Genomic DNA, 19268 nt, shown 5'->3' with positions numbered 1-19268 from the left:
ATGCTTTGAATTTGTCATGGAACAGCTAATTGAGCTAAAGGTTTGGAGACCGATCAAAGTGGGGCCAAGGAATGGGTTTTACTTATGACACCAACTATCTTGGCAACGTCAAATTAGCCTGTAGCATACGAGTCAACAAGTAACATGATTAGCATCACCGTTGGCTAGCTTGTCAGATGTTGCCTCGCAACGTGGGAGGAAAACCACGGTGAAGGAGGACACTGCAGCGGCAGGAGTGTTGTCGTCGTGCTCCGCTAATGGGATTTAACGGGGGGGAGCGCTCCCCGAAAGGGGGCGGGATGGCTGCACAAAAGGAGCTTTTGAGAGCGGCTGGATGCAGATAAAGCTCGAATCTTAACTCTCACACAACAGCGGAATAAATGTCGCTATAAATTATTCCGAGGCCGATTAGAAGAGTCAGATGCGGACTCTAATCCATTTCAGTAGAATAATTAATACCGCGCACGCACTTGAGCGAATGTAAACACTACTCAGATAATTAGGGCTCAAGCAAGTGGTGCGGTTCATTCATCTCTATTATCCGTGGCCCAAATAAATCGTCCTTCGTCACTATATAAAAAGAACATGAAATCTAACTGCAAAATCATGGGTAGAATCACAAAATAAGAAGACATGGGAAGTATGTCATTTTGAGCCCAATGTGTCCATTTCCAGGGGTCTGTGTCATAGCGATTGTGCACGATTGTTACCAAATTCTCATAAATTGCTACTATGACTGATTTATCCAAATTGATTAAAAAAAAAAAAAAAAAAAAAGGTATCACACTGTAACAAGAAATCTAATTGCAGTATCTATCATGTGTGCTTGAAATTGCAGAAGGTCGGCCATTTTTGTTTGCAGCAATCATTTTAGGGTCATTTTGTCCAGTTCAAGTGTTGTTCAACGATAAACTTGTCCAAGACTGATGACTACCAAATTTGTACCAAGTATAATAAACAGATGGCCCATGCTAAATTGTGAAACGTGAGTTTTTGAGCATGGCAGTTAAGTTTGCTGACTAAACATACAACTCAAAATTCTAAGTAATTAGCATGACCTGGGATTTCCCATATTAAAAAAATATATATTTTACATAGCAATATCTATCATTAGTAGACCCGTCGAAAGATGAACTCATCCTCAAGGTTTGCCTATTTGGTACCAAATTTGCCACTTGTATGCTAGACAGATGGGTGATGCTAAATTGTGAAAAACTTTAGGTTTCGTCAATGTGTATGGCATCCTTTTCACAATGCGGGGAGATGGTGATGTGAAGCCACTGCATATTTCACAGCACACATCACACTGATCTATATTCAACTTGCAGCACTGCCAGGAAAAAGCCTCCAGTATATATATATAACACCTAAAGATACGCTCCATCAAGAAAAAGATGGGGCTTGACAGAAATTCAACGTTATTGACGCAGGTGCACTCGTGCAAGAAAGCTACAGCACATTGTGGATAAATACAATGTAACTAGGTCACACAAATAAATATTTGTACGCTCTGGCTTATAAACCACCTTTTCACCAAAAGAAGTGCAAGTTTTTTTTCTCCTAGCTGACTACATGACCGACTGACTGACTGACTGACTAACTAGCCAAGTGACTGGCAAACTGGCAGTTGAACTAAATAACTGATTAACTGAACAAATAACTTACTGACCCACTAATTTATGAACTGATTAACTGGATGACTGAACAATTAATCAACTGTCAAACTGTCTAAAAAACAGACTAACCAAGTAACTGACTGAGAAACTGACTAAGTGACAAACCAGCTGATTATGTAACTAATCAAATAACCAATTGACTGACTACCTGACTAGCTAACTAAATGAATGATTTACTAAGTAACTAAGTGGATTAAATAACTAATTAACTAAAAGACTAAGCAACTAACTATTTTATGAACTGATTAACTGTGACTGAATAATTCATCAAATGACGAACTAACTAATTGATAAACTGGACAACAGGCTGACTAATGGACTATCAAAATAAAAAGACGGAGCAACTAACTGACAGTATGACAAACTAGCCAACCAATTATGTAACTAACCAACTGACTAATTGAACTAGGTTCCCAACTGACTCACAGGACATGCTAACTGACTGACTACCTAATACTGTACCTAACGAACCAGTCTTATCTTAATGACTAACTTACCACCAACCCACTGAGTGACTAGCTAACTGGCTAAACAACTAATGTACTAGCTAACGGACCAACCAACTGATAATCAACCGACAAAGTAACTAAATAATTAACTGGCTGGTTAACTAACCAGTTGACTAAATGACTGAGTGACTAACTGACAAAACACATTAACTACCTAATTACCTAACTAACTGACTGCATAAAACTGTAATTGGTAAGTCAAGTTAGCAGGTGTGGTTTGTCTGTATATGTATGTGTGTCGTGCAAATAGCATCAGAAGAGAAAAAACATTTGTCAGCGAGACAGGCGGGATGCGGCATTCCCCGAGGTCGCTTCAAGGTCAGCTTCCCCCCCGCCCCCCTCCCCAGAGGAGGAGGCGAGCATCTCGTAAACAACACAGCCATGTCGTAGATAAAATGCCAACGAGTGAAAATATTTTGACGTGAAATCAAAGAAAGACAAATTACACAATGTGTCCAATTTGTTCGACAGTGTGCTTGGAGGAGGCCACGTGTGACAAAAGTTATTGTGGATGATAAACGTCCACATGCAGCATTTTACTGCTTTACAAGTGTAGCCATAAAACTATGACAATACACTTAAGTGTGTTGAATAAGTGAGGTGTTTTGTGTGTGTGTGTGTGCGCGCGTGTGTGTGTATACGCTGCCCATTAAAGCACCATTGTGCCAGCCTCTGTTGCGTGTCGGCTCCCCGACCGGGGTCAGCGGCGGCTTAGCGAGGAGAGGCGGTATGAGAGTACACCCTCTACGGTTCACACGCACACGCGCACGCACGCACACACACTGATGGAGCTTCCACACTCACACAAAAACACACGTGGCAAATACAACCACCACAAGGCAACAGAACATTTTGTAACAACTAGTAGAACTTATGCCCAGAATGGAACTGAGACTATGGATGACATAATGGCTTGTCTTTCCCCAATCTTATCTTTGGGGCCCTCCTGTGTTTGTGTGTGTTGGCCAACTAGTCATTGAATGCATCACGAGTGTCTTTTGATGGCATCTCGAGGTGCTTTCGTGGCAGGCTGGTACATTTGAGCACCGATTCTCATCAAGCTAATAAAAGAGGGGGGGGGGAGTATTTTTCTGTGGCTAAGTCAAGATAAAGTCTTAAAAGTTTGGAAGTGATAAGTGTCTTGAAATTTGAGAGGCAAACGGAGAATTAAGAAACGGAAAATTAAGTAGCAGACTAAGTTTATCAAGATAAGAGCGTCCTGGAGAGATAAATGAGCCCTATTATTTAATAATGTCTTAAATCCACTATCCGTACCTTCTCTATACTCTGGCAACGAAATTCATATATTCAGAATCAGTGGAGTGCTAGCTTGACATGAAAGTTTGAAGAAGATTGTTGAGAATTTGGGACTGTTCAAGCTAAAATAAACCCCAGACAAACTGCCATTATGTTTATTTTGTGACATGATGAAAATATAATAATCCTAATAGGAAAGGACAGCAGCTGGTCAGAGTATCATGACGGAACCAGAACCTGAGCTGTGGCCCGTGGAATCTTGTCTCGGGAGATCACGTCTCAAGCATCACCACAGGCTGTTGTCGCGACCAGTCATCAGCTAGTGAGTGGTCTTCGCTGATATTTGACCTTGAGGCTACAAAACCCTTTCTCTAAAATGTCCAGTGACGTCGCATCATAGGGATCTATTGTCCAACGCTAACTCGAAGACACAAACGAGCGTCACAGATGCCTTGGCAGAGGTCCACGCTATAATGAATGACATTACAGAGCCAACAGAAGCGTTGTTAATTCACTCGCAACTCGTTTGCTGTCTAAACAACACAAGCTCTAAGCTACGGGAAATGAGCGATGTCAATGCGTCCCTTCACTGCAGCTTATTCAGATCCATGCAACACAGGCTGGAAACGGGAGTTCAGAACATTCAGGGACAGACAAAATAGTAATCAAAAACTGACAAACAATTCATTGATGGTAAGTATTCTGCGATAATATTCTGCGATAATCTATTCAATTGTATTTAGTGGTTAGTTATATGTATTTATCGTCATTTATTTATTTATTTTATTTATTTATCATTTTAAATTATTTTGTTATATTTCTTATTTATTTTTAATTTTATTGTATTTTTTTTATTATTTATCATTTTTAATTAGCAAAAGAACTGAATTAAAAATTAGAATAACAAACACAATATTTGAACTTAAAGTTTGCCCGCCCCTGATTCAGCTAAACAATTAGCAACTGATGCTATGATTAGCACCTCCCAATTGTAGCGTGATGACAGGGAGGTGTTTAACAGTAAGGGACCAACACACCTTAAGTCAAGTAAAAAATGAAACAAAGCATCCTACATGCTATTTAGCATAGCATTATTTATGGATATATCTTAAGCTAAGCACAAATAGCACTAGCATCCATTTCAAAGGCAAGGCCATTTCAGCCAATCAGAGAACAGAAGGAAGTCACTTCTGATAAAAGACCGCATAATGGAGGAAAGGGGGAATCATTGTATTAACGGCCCCCACCGCCCCACCAAAAATAAATAAATAAATAAAAGAAAGAGAAGAATAGGAATGGACGCCAGACAACAGAGGGTTACTTGTGCCATGGGCTTGAACTTGAAGAGTTTCGGGTGGGGGTGTTGGGATTTGGCGCATCCAGCTGGCTGATAATGAGGCCAGCCCTCGCACCCCCTCCTCACGCCACCCGCTTCTCGTACGTGTCCCTCGGCTCACAATTAGTCGCTAATGAGGGGGGAGGGGTATTGTGGCCGGAGAATGTTGACTGTTCAGTGTTATCGCCACCCGACAGATGCCACGGGTGGCCGGAGATTACGGAAATCGGAGACAGTAGATTGTGCTGAGAAATCTGTGAAAACCAGGCGGCATTGAATGCATCAATCAGAACAAGAACATAAACCGCAACAATGGTGCAAAACAAAAACCTTAAGTTTCAACCTTCTGTATTATTCACCTATGTTATGTGGACCTTTCCGGAAGTAACTTTCTTCTACTTTCTGATTCGCTAAAATGGCATTTAACTGGGTTTATTGGATTTATTATATTTGTTTTGCTCTGCCATGGCTGACAAGCAGTGAGAAACTTTTAGTAGCCTGACATACACCTCTAAGCGGTCTCCAAATAGCTGGAGCTCATGGAGGAGACTCAACTCCCAACATCCTTCCCTGCCTTTATAATCGGGTGAGCCCATTCCCTTTTTCTTACAGTCGTTCGTCTCCTCTTCCTCCTCACTAAAGATATATTTCAAAGTCTTTTCATTGAAAAGATGAAAAATCCATATTAGCGAGTTGCAGCATACTTGCACCTGCTCATTGTAGCAACCATTGCTAACTTGAGCTACATTAATAAACACTGCCAATGGACATTTGACTTAATTTCTATGATCGACTATGGGGGAAACTCTTGATCTATTCACCATTTGTCATTTTCTAACTATTTTTATTCTCTTTGACTGTTGCGAATTCCAATTTTCACACCTGTTTTGCATTGGCACAATGAGTGTTTAGGAGACTGAGGACAACCGGAAAACTGAGCGTCACAGCAAAGTGACAACTGTGGAGTAAAGACAGCACATCATTTAGCGCAAACTTAGCATGGAGCAAGAATCTCCTGTGGCTGCCAAAACTGCTCTTCAGTTTAAACACATACATACACACATTTTTCCATTGTCTATTGGGTGTTTGCTTTGACATGTTGTCATGTATTAACAAGCCTGCAAGTCACAAAATGTCATCTCCCGACATTCACATGTATTTTACGAGATAAAACTCATCACCGTCAGGCTGGAGAGCCTTTCAACCCGCCTTGTAAATCCCGACAAGTAAAACAATGCGACAGTTTCATGCCGTCTCGCATGTCTTCGCGTCAACAGAACTCTGCGTCATCCCCCGAAAACACGACTCGCAGACGTTAATATGAATTTATGTCTACCTTCAGGACACTGGGGTAAAATTTCGTCTAACATAAACCAGTTGAAGCCGGTTCAAAGAAAGTTAATGTGATGATGTGGCACTGTACTGAATTATAAATGGTCGGCGTGTATTTATGTTCAAAGGGAGGATGCATGCAGTGTATGTGTGCCACTGCGGCAGGGAGTCTCCTCACTCATTGGCGGAGTCTCCCACACACACACACACGCACACACACACTCATAAAGCAGCACATGCTAACTGGGTCAATGAGATTCTCTCACGTTCTTCTACCAGCTTTCGATAAGCAATCCATACTCGAATTTCCTGTGAAGTTGTCGATGTGGGGGCCGAGGGATATTTGTGTTTGGTGAGCCGTATGTACCACATGCACGTGTATCTGCTACACCAGGTGTGTGCAAAGTTTAGTCGGCAGGTAACTCACAGCCACCGAGCATTGACATCGTCAATAATCTGTAATATTTGTTGCATTCATTTAGCCATTGTATTTAGTAGGGGTGTTAAAAAAAAAAATCGATTCGGCGATATATCGCGATACTACATTGCGCGATTCTCGAATCGATTCAATAATCGGCAAAATCGATTGTTTTTTATTTTTTATTTTTATTTTTATTTTTATTTTTTTATTTTTAGGATTCACACCTTAAGCATGGAAGAATGTTATATGAACGGAACATTAAGCCTTAATATTTTATTTCAATGCTGTTCAAACATGAAACAAATTACAACCTCTATAAGACTGAAATTTCAGATAAATAAATAATACATTTTCATATAAATGTTACACTCTACAAGCTTACTGATTAGTATTTTCTAAATTTGAATGAGAAAAAAATCGCAACAATCGACTTATAAATTCGTATCGGGATTAATCGGTATCGAATCAAATCGTGACCTGTGAATCGTGATACGAATCGAATCGTCAGGTACTAGGCAATTCACACCCCTAGTATTTAGTTTTCCCTCGCTGCTTTGCGGTTCAGTTATTGCGGCTTCATTTATTTTGCGGGTTTTCATTTGTGACCAGCTATTTGCAGTTTTACCACGCTTTTTTTTTTGTAGGTTTTCGTTCTAATTGTCTTCCTTCTAAGTCAGACCAGTCCAAAAGATCTCTCTCTCTCTCTCTCTCTCTCTCTCTCTCTCTCTCTCTCTCTCTATATATATATATATATATATATATATATATATATATATATATATATATATATATATATATATATATATATATATATATATATATATATATAATTGTTTATTTTTTTAAGGGAAGATTTGTGGGTGCGTTTGGAAATACGTTTGGAATGAGCGCACTGCTTAACTCACAGCATTCGGAAATTCAGTACAATGTTAAATGTGCCGTGATTCAGACTGCACTGGCTACCCAGTGTGTCAGCCAGGCCAATACAGTCGAAGGAAAGTAAACAGTTAAAGCACGAGGTGCTGATTATAGACTGTGTTCCGAAATTTATCTATTTTAACTTTTTAATAACATTAAAAGGAACCCCGGCTGTCATGACAAGTTAGCTCTATATTATTTATTTGGTTGTTACTAACATAGCTATTAGATTCATTTTTCAAAAATCATTTCCAGTTTAGTACATTTTGTAGAAACTTTATTTAGACGTACGCCGCCATTGTTATTTACTTTTTTTTTTAAATAACTTTATTGACCAAATTGTAATCAAAAGCCAAATATGTCAAATACAAAACAAACAATCAGCACACAAACAGTAAAGAAAAAGGGAAAAAAAAGAAAAGATAACAATAATAAAATAAAATAAAAGTTGCCAGGGGTCTTAAACTAAGAAACATTAAAAATACCGAAATGAGAACAGAAAATCAAGGTCTTGACAGCCTTCTTATTTTTGGAAGTAGAAATGGACTGAAAATATACATCAATCTCTTTCATAAACAGGAAAAAATAGGTTTCGATTTTGCACGTTTACATTTATGAATATAAAACTTAGCAAGATAAATTAACAGATTAATCAAATAATATTCTTTTTCAAACGATCTGTCATAGTTGAAAACCCCCAAAAAAACATTCGGTGAAGAAAGCACAAAATTACAATAGATATTGTCCAAAATAAATTTGCAAATGTCTTGACAGAGCTCGCCATTGTTATTTATGTCGCAACGCATTCCGTGCGTAGTAACGTAGAATGGCAGTGGTTCTCTGCCGAGCAATGTGAAACGCCAATAAAGAAAGCAAGGTAAGCCTCTGTTACGTTCCTAAAGGGACGATCAAAACTCTTGAATGACTCTGTTGAATGACGAGAGCACCGCACCGGGGACCGTGACTCCTGATCCCACATTGTTTCTTTTGGAACGCAATGAGGTTTACCTTGCTTTGTTGATAGGCATTTCACATTGCTCGGCAGAAAACCACTGCCATTCTACGTCACTACACACGGAATGCGTTGCGACGTAAATAACAATGGCGTACGCCCAAATAATGTTTCTCCAAAATGTATTAAAATTAGGGGTGTTAAAAAAAAATCGATTCGGCAATATATCGCGATACTACAGCACGCAATTCTCGAATCGATTCAATAGGCTGCCGAATCGATTTTTTTAACATCCATTTTTGATGGAAATATATTCAACAAAACGTCTAACTTTCACACTTTAAGCATGGAAGAATGTTATATTAATGGAACATTAAGCCTGAATATTTTATTTCAATTCCCGTTTGTTACATACAGTGGCTCACAGTTATAAAGCTGAACTTTCAGATCAATAAATAATACAATTTCATACAAATCTTACAGGGTACATGTACAAGTTTACTGAAAGGTATTTTCTAAATTGAGTAAAAAAAATAAAATAAAATAATAATCGCAACAATCGACTTGTAAATTCATATCGGGATTAATCGGTATTGCATCGAATCGTGACCTATGAATCGTGATACGGATCGAATCGTCAGGTACAAGGCAATTCACACCCCTAATTAAAATAGAAATTATTTTTGAAAAATGAATCTCATAGTTATGTTAGTAACAACCAAATAAATAATATAGAGCAAACTTGTCATGACAGCCAGCCGGGGTTCCTTTTAAATGTATTCTTTTTAGTTTAAAATGGCTTACTTTAACCAAAATCCTGTGTCGCATTGTAGCCAAAGGCACAAACAATCCTTGTGGCTTAGTGCAACTTTTTGCAGTAAGTTCTTGAAACTGAAAAAAAAAAAGTCAACTTCTGCTTAGTACTCCGTGGTAATTCGCAGACGATTAGGGAAGGTATCACCCGTGAAAGGTTTGAAACTTTGAAACATTGCTAAATGTACAACAAAGCAGCTAATCACGAACTTTGTTGCATCGCCCTCGCTTCGCCCCCCATCTTCATCATTACGACAGCCTTGTTCGGCTTTTTATCCTTTGTGTATTCGAATCGTCTGAAGGTGCAAATGTGAGTGTGAATCACTGTCTTTACACGTGCCCTGCGATGAGCTGACCTTTTCAGGGTGTACTCCGCCTCCTGTCCAAAATCAGCTATGATAGCCACCAGCTAGCTCACCTGCTACCACATTCGTGAGGATAAACCTTTAAAATGAATACGTCTAACTCGCTATTTTTTTTATACAGATTTTCTATTGGATTGTATTACATCGTGAGCGTGTATTGGCCTTGTTATAGAATGTGCTGGTTGGTGGGTGTGGGGGATGCAGAACTGGAGACAGCATTTGTTTTTCTGGGACAAACCTTAAGGGAGAACCTACCGCCAAAAACCTATCCACTTTCCTGGAGTCATCCTGCAGTCCCATTCATCCTAACGTCAGCCCACGCAGGACAGGACATAGTCGCTATGCATATACTGTATTACATATGACTACAACACCATTTCTAGACATATGCTAACTTATACTCAACAAAAATATAAATGCAGCACTTTTGTTTATGCTCCCATTTTTTTATGAGATGAACTCAAAAATCTAAAACTTCTTCAACATACGCGATATATCACAATTTGTCCCAAATATTTATCACAAACCAATCTAAATCTGTGATAGTGAGCACTTCTCCTTTGCCGAGATAATCCATCCCACCTCACAGGTGTGCCATATCAAGATGCTGATTCGACACAATGATTCATGCACAGGTGTGTCTTAGACTGCCCACAATAAAAGGCCACTCTGAAAGGTGCAGTTTTGTTTTAGTTTTATTTTTTTGTGGGGGGGTCTGGGGACCCAGGCAACCAGTCAGTACTGCCCCAGAAAAACAGTCGTCCCCAGAACCCTCAAATAAAACTAAACTGCACCTTTCAAAGTGGCCTTTTATTGTGGACAGTCTAAGGCACACCTGTGCATGAATCAGGTTGTCTAGTCAGCATCTGGATATGGCACACCTGTGAGGTGGGATGGATTATCTCGGCAAAGGAGAAGTGCTCACCATCATAGATTTAGACTAGTTTGTGAACAATATTTGAGGGAAATGGTGATATTGTGTAGGTGGGAAAAAAGTTTTAGATCTTTGAGTTCATCTCATAAAAAAAACATGGGAGCAAAAACAAAAATGTGTTTATATTTTTGCTGAGTGGATAAAGAAATTTGAACAGAACTATTGCTTCCTTGGCGGAGTCAACAAAAGTAGCAATAGAGAGACAGACATCCAGGGCTGTACTCTGTTAAGGACATTTTCAGAAAATGCTGTCTTTCCTTGTGAACAAATGATCTTCTTGCTTAGGAAGGATTCATGGGGCACAATCTTTCGTGCCCGTAACATGTCTCATAACCCGTTTCGTGCCGATTTTGGAGTGTCTGTCTGCGTTGTCCTTTCTTTGCTATGTAGGCCAGCGGTCACGTCACATTTGCCCCTTGTTTGTTGCTAGGCAGAATTCGTGAGGCACAATCATTTTCTTAATGCCTGACTTCCTGTACATATTCACTGCCCGTGCTCTTTGTCTGCTATTGTAGGGCATCTATGTAGGGCACGTGTTTGTTATTGGGCAGGATCGGTAGGGGAATGTCTGTCTAACTTTCTGTACATGCTGACTCTCCCTGTCCCTTGTCCCCATGTTGACAAGGTAACACCGTAGTAAGCGTGACTGGCCTACTATATGTCAATTTTTAATTGGGATTTTGGGGCACCAATTATTGAATTTTGCCTACAAACAAGTGGTGACATGACCTACAAAAAAAAACTTTGCTGCGGTGTATGTCGTCTGTATCCCCGGGAGAGTTTGGCGCGCCACAGTTTTTATTTTCGCTGACCTCTTTAGCCCGCTCCAGCTCGTTGTGCAGCGCCTGCTTGGAGATCTCCACCTCGATGATGCGCTGGCGCAGCTGCTCGTTCTCGTCCTCGGCCCGGCTGCGCTTGTCCTCCACGCTCTCCAGCTCGTTGTGCAGGCGCACCGACACGTCTTTGGCCACCTGGGGTCACATGACCACACAAATTGAGCCAAATCAAATCGTTCCACTTTAAAATGTTCCGCCATCGTATTGCAGCCCGCGTGTCAAGATACTTATCAAATAGTCTTTTATTGGGAAGGTGCACACCCCTAATATATGTATAGACGCACTGTCACGTCACTTATAAATGAACGCACAAGTTCATAGTACATCGAGACGAACTGAAACACACACACACACAAACTCTGACACCTTAAGGTCCTGCTCGAGGGCGCGCAGCAGCTCCCCGTCCACATGTCCCGTCTGGGCGGCGCGCAGGCCCTTCTGCTCGGCCTTCCTCAGCCGGTACTGCAGGATGCGGCAGTTCTTGTTGGAGCGCTCCAGCTCGCGCCGCAGCTCCTGCAGCTGGTACACCTCCTCGTCCATGTAGGTGTCGCGCAGCTCCTCCATCTCCGCCCGCAGCTCCTCCGCCTCATCCTGCAACCGCAAGGTGTTTTATACTGAATACAGAGCAGCGAGTCACAGTTTTGGTATAAATTAGTACTCAATGGCAAATGTTGACTGCAGCAGATGTTTGTAGCCACGGGGCTCCGAATGGAGATTTTAAATTTAAGACAGAGTGACAGTGATTGATTATTGATTTATGGAAATTAATAGGGGTGTGAATTGCCTAGTACCTGACGATTATATCCGTATCACGATTCATAGGTCACGATTCGATTCGATACCGATTAATCCCGATATGAATTTACAAGTCGACTGTTGCGATTTTTTTTTTTTACTCAAATTTAGAAAATACCATTCAGTAAACTTATACATGTACACTGTAAGATTTGTATGAAAATGTATTATTTATTGATCTGAAACTTCAGTTTTATAACTGTGAGCCACTGTATTTAACAAACAGGTTGTAACATTTTTCATGTTTGAACAGCATTGAAATAAAATACTAAGGCTTAATGTTCCATTAATATAACATTCTTCCATGCTTAAGGTGTGAAAGTTAGACGTTTTGTTGAATATTTTTCCATTAAAAATGGATGTTAAAAAATCGATTCGGCTGCCTATTGAATCGATTCGAGAATTGCGTGCTGTAGTATCGCGATATATTGCCGAATCGATTTTTTTTTAACACCCCTAGAAATTAAAGAGTAGTATGCACTATTCAGCATCAGTGTGACTCATCCATCCATTTTGATACCCGTTGCCCTTATTAGCGTCATAGGTGACAACACAGTCTGCCCATGTTAGACAGCGTAGGCAAAAAAAAAAGGTTTCACCATTTAGGACGACTTTTTATAAAATTCCAGGCATGGGTATTTGAGACTTATTTTCCCCATCGGATTATGGTAGAGATATTCACCCAATTTCGTGTTGATCAGTGGAACTGGTGAGAGGCTTTTTTTTTTTTAGCCTGGAAAGTTAAACCCACTTGGAAAGATTGCCATTGACGGCTGTTTGGCCGGTAAAAAACGTACCGTGCAATCGGATTTGTGTATTTGCTATGGCGTATTCTTCGTGAGCAAAATCACTCTTCGGCGGTGGAAGTCCATTCAAAATGGCGTGCGGGAGAGACGATAGTTTGTTTCTTTTAGTATTAAATTACATTTTAAATGACCAGAAACACATATTCATTAATTAAAAACACCAGCAACCGAAAAAACTGCAACATTTATTTAAAAAGATGTGTCAAGATCATGGACTTATATATGAATGGACGCTTAGCCACCGGCAGTCATCTTACGTTGCCACTTACTGAGACCACCTAACTTGAATGCATTGATTTCTCCGTGGCGTTTCACTTTATTTTTTTGTCTACGGCGAAAATGCCACAGATTCGCACATTTTAGCTATAGAAATGCGATTAAACCACTGATCTGAATATATTACAGGATAGCCAATCGGCCAAGACTTTTGAAGCCGCCATATTGCTCCTCCCGAGAAACGTTTCTCTGCATACGATCCTATACATTTACAGTATTGAAATTGGAGAACATTTGAGACATTACTTAGTAGAAGCAACATGATTTATGGTGTTTTAAATGTGTTAAACATCAACAAGAGAACTTCGGACATATTACAACTTGCCTTAAATACATGTATAAATGCTTAATGATATTTGCAGTATATTTGTATAATATACAATATATATAAATTGTAATTTTTTTTTAGTGAAGAATTAGGACTAATTAAACAAAAGATTCCTCTGCCAAATCTAATATTGGGGTCTAAGGAACTGAGTCATAAAAGAAAAAGGGGGTCTTCAAAGCAGCACAAAGGCTTAGGCTACCGTCCACTTATTATTATTATTATTATTTTTTTTATTATTTTTTTACTTGTTTAAAAATCGTGACCACCCCGCCACAAACCCCCTCACCCCCACCCCGGCCCTATATTAAGAGCCTACGAGCTGTATATGTATAATCTGTACAGTATACTTATTAGGGGTGTTAAAAAAAAAATCGATTCGGCGATATATCGCGATACTACATCGCGCGATTCTCGAATCGATTCAATAATCGGCAGAATCGATTTTTTTTTTTTTTAGGATTCACACCTTGAGCATGGAAGAATGTTATATGAACGGAACATTAAGCCTTAATATTTTATTTTAATGCTGTTCAAACATGAAACAGATTACAACCTCTATAAGTCTGAAATTTCAGATAAATAAATAATACATTTTCATATAAATCTTACACTCTACAAGCTTACTGATTAGTATTTTCTAAATTTGAATGAAAAAAATCGCAACAATCGACTTATAAATTCGTATCGGGATTAATCGGTATCGAATCGAATCGTGACCTGTGAATCGTGATACGAATCGAATCGTCAGGTACTAGGCAATTCACACCCCTAATACTTATAGTTTACTATATACAGTAGTCTGATCGCGAGATGGGAGGAATAAGATGGCCGCCCTGTCGCTTTAACGGCTTGCACGGGCGTGTATGGCTATCCAGTCATATATTCATATCAGTGAATTAACTCATTCAAACCCAAAAACGTGTAAATACGTTTTTTAACACTTTGTCCTTCATTCCCAAAAACGTATTTATGTTTTGTTGTTTTTTTATGCACAAGCATACAGAAGGCTTTGATGCAGCTTCTGGTATGAAGAGGTGGCTTAAAGCAATGGTAGTTGTTACAAAGAAAAACGGCCAGCAGGTGGCAGCAGAGTATAAGAGATCAGCCAGGATCATGTTGCAATAAGCTCTTTTTATGAATGTGAATGAATATTGATGAAACTTAACTGCATTCTAATGTTAAATGCTCGAAAATGGAAACATACAAATATATATTTTTAAGATGTGCTAATCTTTCTTTTGGTAGGTTCCATGTTTTTATAGCAATCGAACACAATGTTCTGTGGGCCTTGCAAAATCAGTCAAAATCCAGTAAAACAGCTGTGACCAAAGGTGTTGGTTCACTGAAAATGGCTGGGAGTCAATGAGTTAAACACACTGAGGCTGTATTTGTTCACCAACCACGGCAACTACACTAGGTCGAAATATGTAGGAATTTCCCCAAAATATGTAACTACCGCTCTTCGCTGATTGGTTCTTCCCACTGTTTGGTTAGGTTTGCCCCATATCAGAAATGCACTTGATGGTGACTGTGTCCAGAATCGGTTACCAGACTAGCTAATTTTAGCCCAACTTTCCAAGACGCGATACGGAGTGAGTTTGCTGGGGTTGTGTTCGTGATGCCTAAAATTGCTATGTAAAATATATCTAGGATTGGTACCACCTGGTTCTCAGGCTAGAACCAGTCCTAAAGTTGATATTAGTCCAACTAAAAAAAACAAACATGTCACCTGCTGCCTGACATGACTTCAAGTCTTCAAGTCTGATCTTCACAGGTCGACTCGCCTGAACAAGTCATTAGCTCGTCGGCTAACAAAGAATCTCTTTACTCTTTCAATTCATTTTAATCAATTGACTTTCTCCACCTTCTGTCCGTGAGCATGTGGCAGCTTCTTGAAAGATTGCGGTGAACCTCCTACTCTTAACTACTAAGCAGTTCTCAAGCTGTCATACGAAATTGCACACGGAAGCACAGTTCGACATTGAAAGGAGACATGAAATATTGGAGCATCCCACAGAGATAAGATGCTTAGTTACATCATCGGCAGCGCCACTACTGGACCTCTCTAATCACAAGCATGTATTAGCATGTAATCCCCAAAGGTACGCTCTATTCTATTCTAGTTTTATATTCAATTCTGTGTACTTTATCAAAGCCATCTCATCTTTTTTTTTTTTTTTTTTTATCTCTTGGGATTGTTGTTGTTGTTGTTGTTGTTGTTGTTTTTAATTATTATTCTGCCAAAGGAATCACCTTTTTCAGGAACCTCAACATGCTGAAAACTTATGTTGGAGGTACCTAAATCTGACCTGCCAAAATTCAATCAGCTGCGCCCTATAGTGACAAAAATGTACATGTCTATCATAATAGGACGTACATAAAAGTCCCAAGAACATCACACTTGAACAGGAAGTCAATCATTTTAGTTTGAAGGGGCCGTTTTGGGCACTGACCTACTACCTCTTAAAACCCGTGGGCGTTATCTTATTTTGAAATGACTTGGTCAGAACCATCAAAAAGCCCAAAACGGGTCACAATAATGCCTAACGGTTAAAAAGTGAAAGCTTTGTTGTACGCACTGTCTAATCATGTGACTTCAAACTAAAGGTTGATAATTTCAAGAATTTTCTGTGAATAAAGTAGTACAATGGCGCATTTGAATAGCTTTGCGGCTTTAATTATACTTTGAATCAAGTTTGCATCCATTTTGTAATGCCCACTACTGCCACCTACAGGATTGGAGTGGAACAGGGTCTACTCTCGACAGGGTGACATCCCATTTAATAAATGATGTGAGGTATAAACAGTGACCTGCCTTTTCCACTGAATCTTCTTATGCTGCCCATTATTGATCTGATGGTCGGCTAAATGCTCTTCATCTCCATCACTGATGTGAATTCATCTTACTCTAACTGGTAACTTAGCTCACTCGAAGAACACGTCATAAAATGAGGAGTTCATTCAAAAACACATTTGAACCTAAGTTTGTTGTCCATTGACAAATGAACAATCTTTTTCCCGTTTCCTGTGGCTTTTACGAGAAATGAGCCGTATTGATTCAGTGAGCTTTGTCAGGAAATACAAAGACGATCGTTGTAAAGGGTGAGGGGTTTACGATGCAGAGTAGTGAGATAAACATACTTAATTATAAATGGATGAAATGTATCAAATTTACAACTTTTAACCTGAATACAAACACCTCGGGCATCATTTTCAAACCATAAATGTCATTGAATACTTAATAAATATTAAGAAACATCAAATCGTTGCCCTTATTTCTACTTAACACCCATAAAGTCCCACATTAAACCTGTAAATTGACAATATGATCTTAACATTGTGCTTATTTAGACATATGGAAACATACTAGATACAGTTCTGGGAATGATGATGATGACAATGGGCCAGCATACGTCATGTTGCGGCCAGTGAGTGTCAAACTGGTGTTTCATCAATGGCATACAAGCACATTGTGAGTCGTGTGTGTTGGGGCGGAGCAGCAGGAGGCCGCTTGAGCCCGAGCACACATGGGACACGCGAGTCCTCAGGGACAGGGGCAGCTTTAGTGCAGAGAGCAAAGCTGATTAACCGCTCGCAATGTTGTCACCAAGGCCAAGACACACACAAAAACACAAATATACACACTTGCTGTACAAATACACTATATGACTGAATTTTGCCATTGAGATTTCTGAATTATATGATGAGGAAGAAAGAAAAAAAAATGAATAAATAAAGTTGTATTTTTTTCCTCATAAGTCCCCAATCACAATGTTGGCTTCATTGCTGATAATGCTAACAGCAAACTGTTATGAAGTCATATATGTGCAAGACATAAATGTGTCTCAGATCTTCACCTTCAAGTCCCGAGTTAAGTGACAAAAAGCAAGCAAACTCATACGAAATTGCTCAATCATAAAAAAATAAACGAGAATAATAATGAAGAAGAAAAAAGAACCATCAAAATCAACATCAGTTTTCATCGCCATGGCAACAGTGTGCTGCAAAATAATGTTTGAACTTCTCAACTTTATAATATTTATTTATTTAGTTAGTTTATTTAATCAGTCCTGAGGATTTTTATCATCTTTTTCATCTCATTGGAAGTGTCCTGTGAGTGTTGAGTGAGACACTCCTGCAGTCCATTCTGATCCAAATAAACAAAAATAATTGATTATCTTACGTGCTTACCTTCAAATAATCGTTCTCAGATCTCAAATCCTCGATTTCCCTCAACAGCTCCTCCTCGGTTCCTTTGGGTTTCTTCTCAGGACCTGTCCGAACTAGACACAAAGTAGCCTTGGGGGCGGGATTGAGCACCGGAGTAGCCGGCGTCGAATGTGGTTCTGTCCGCAACGGACGCTCTGCCCCCGGGTGATCCTTATCACTGGAGCCGGTGCCGGACTCGGCGTCGCTGCTGGCCACCGGCGCCAGTTCGGACGGGCAGTCCGACAGGTCCGAACTGCTGTCGGTCTGGCCGACCAGACCGGTCGGCACTCGCACTGGGGAGCCATGGGCGATTTGGCCGGGGCAAGCCGGGACGAGCTTCCCCTTCTTAGCCTTGGCGAGGGTGGGACTGCTGACTGCTTTGAGTTCGGCTCCAGGGAGCCTGCTGGGCTTTTTGGCCAACCCGGCCTTGGCGCTACTTCTGGTGGCCGCGGCGGGTTTGTCTTTGACCGCGGCGAGGTTGCGCCTGGAGCCGCGGTTCGGAGCCGGCTGCTTGCCGAGTTTGGGCGATTTGGGTCCGATGGCCGGCGGCTTGGCGGCGCGGGCGTGCACGTCCTTCAGGAAAGGTCTGGCCGGGGAGGGCACCCGGTTCGGTCGCTTCTTCTCCGGCTGGCTGGGTCTGGTGTCGCTGCCTGCAGAGCCATTGGAGCTCTCCATCATACACCAGCAGGAGGAGGAGAAGGAAGAGGAGGGGGGAGGTGATGGAGAAAACGCTCGGTCGGCACTGTGGGACGGGAACAACAGTTGCGGACTGTCTTCCTGGTCGGGTTCGAGATGAGCATCCTGCGCGGTACCGCGTCCACTAGTGTGCGCTCATACACTCACTCGCTCGCTCACCAAGGGTGTCATTGTGGTCCCCGCGGAGGAAGAGGACTGCAGTCACACCGGATTAAGGAAGGAGGAGACGGGCAGGTGGCAGACATGCTGGCGGCGGAGGCGTATCAAGACCCGATCGGCCTCCCTCTTGTTTGCGGTTGTCCAGTTCCATCTCCTCCGCCAAGGCTCTCTGCTACTACTTCCCGGCTGTGACTCGACGGTGTAGATCCGCAATCGCTGCGGTTGTGTGACGCCCGTGATTGGCTTCACGGCGCATGCGCAGGTTGCAGCACACGCGCGCCTACCTCGTGGGTTTTGATGGAAGCTCGTGCACGCTCATGTTCCGTTCACTTGATGCACACTCCACTATGGATTTCAGCTCTGTATAATTTATAAACAGACCATGGGACTCATTCAATAATCAATGGACACTTGAAGTACATCTGCATCTTATTAGGTGCGAAATTCACAATACATTACCTTTTTACAATTCCAACATAATTAGCCTAATAAGAAATGGCCTCAGTCATTTTTAACCATTTAATTTGTCACGATATCAATGTAAAAAAAATACCGATGTCCTTGCTAAAAATTTATTTTTGTTGTAATTTATTTGCTGAATTTGTTGTTTTCCAAAATTGCTCAAAAATTACTTAGGCAATTGTGCTATT

The 19268-nt window shown here is 40.7% G+C and overlaps 1 protein-coding gene across 4 annotated transcripts in view; it reads right to left on the bottom strand.

Annotated features, from left to right (window-relative positions):
* Positions 1–18876, bottom strand: part of mtcl1 (microtubule crosslinking factor 1) — a 45897-nt gene extending 27021 nt beyond the window's left edge. For 2 of the 4 annotated variants that reach the window (XM_077515756.1, XM_077515763.1), the window contains exons 1-3: positions 17746–18876; positions 11716–11940; positions 11326–11484 (exon numbers count right to left, since the gene is read on the bottom strand). In XM_077515756.1, the coding sequence (XP_077371882.1) occupies positions 11326–11484; positions 11716–11940; positions 17746–18441 (1080 nt within the window). In that variant the 5' untranslated portion in view covers positions 18442–18876. The remainder of the gene's footprint in view (positions 1–11325; positions 11485–11715; positions 11941–17745) is intronic. The other 2 variants (XM_077515740.1, XM_077515750.1) reach the window with 2 other exon arrangements.
* Between the last annotated feature and the right edge of the window lie 392 nt (positions 18877–19268).

This window comes from Festucalex cinctus, chromosome 1, assembly GCF_051991245.1.
Source record: "Festucalex cinctus isolate MCC-2025b chromosome 1, RoL_Fcin_1.0, whole genome shotgun sequence".
NCBI lineage: Eukaryota > Metazoa > Chordata > Actinopteri > Syngnathiformes > Syngnathidae > Festucalex > Festucalex cinctus.
The sequence above is the reverse complement of the archived record's forward strand: the minus strand, read 5'-3'. Positions and strand labels throughout refer to the sequence as shown.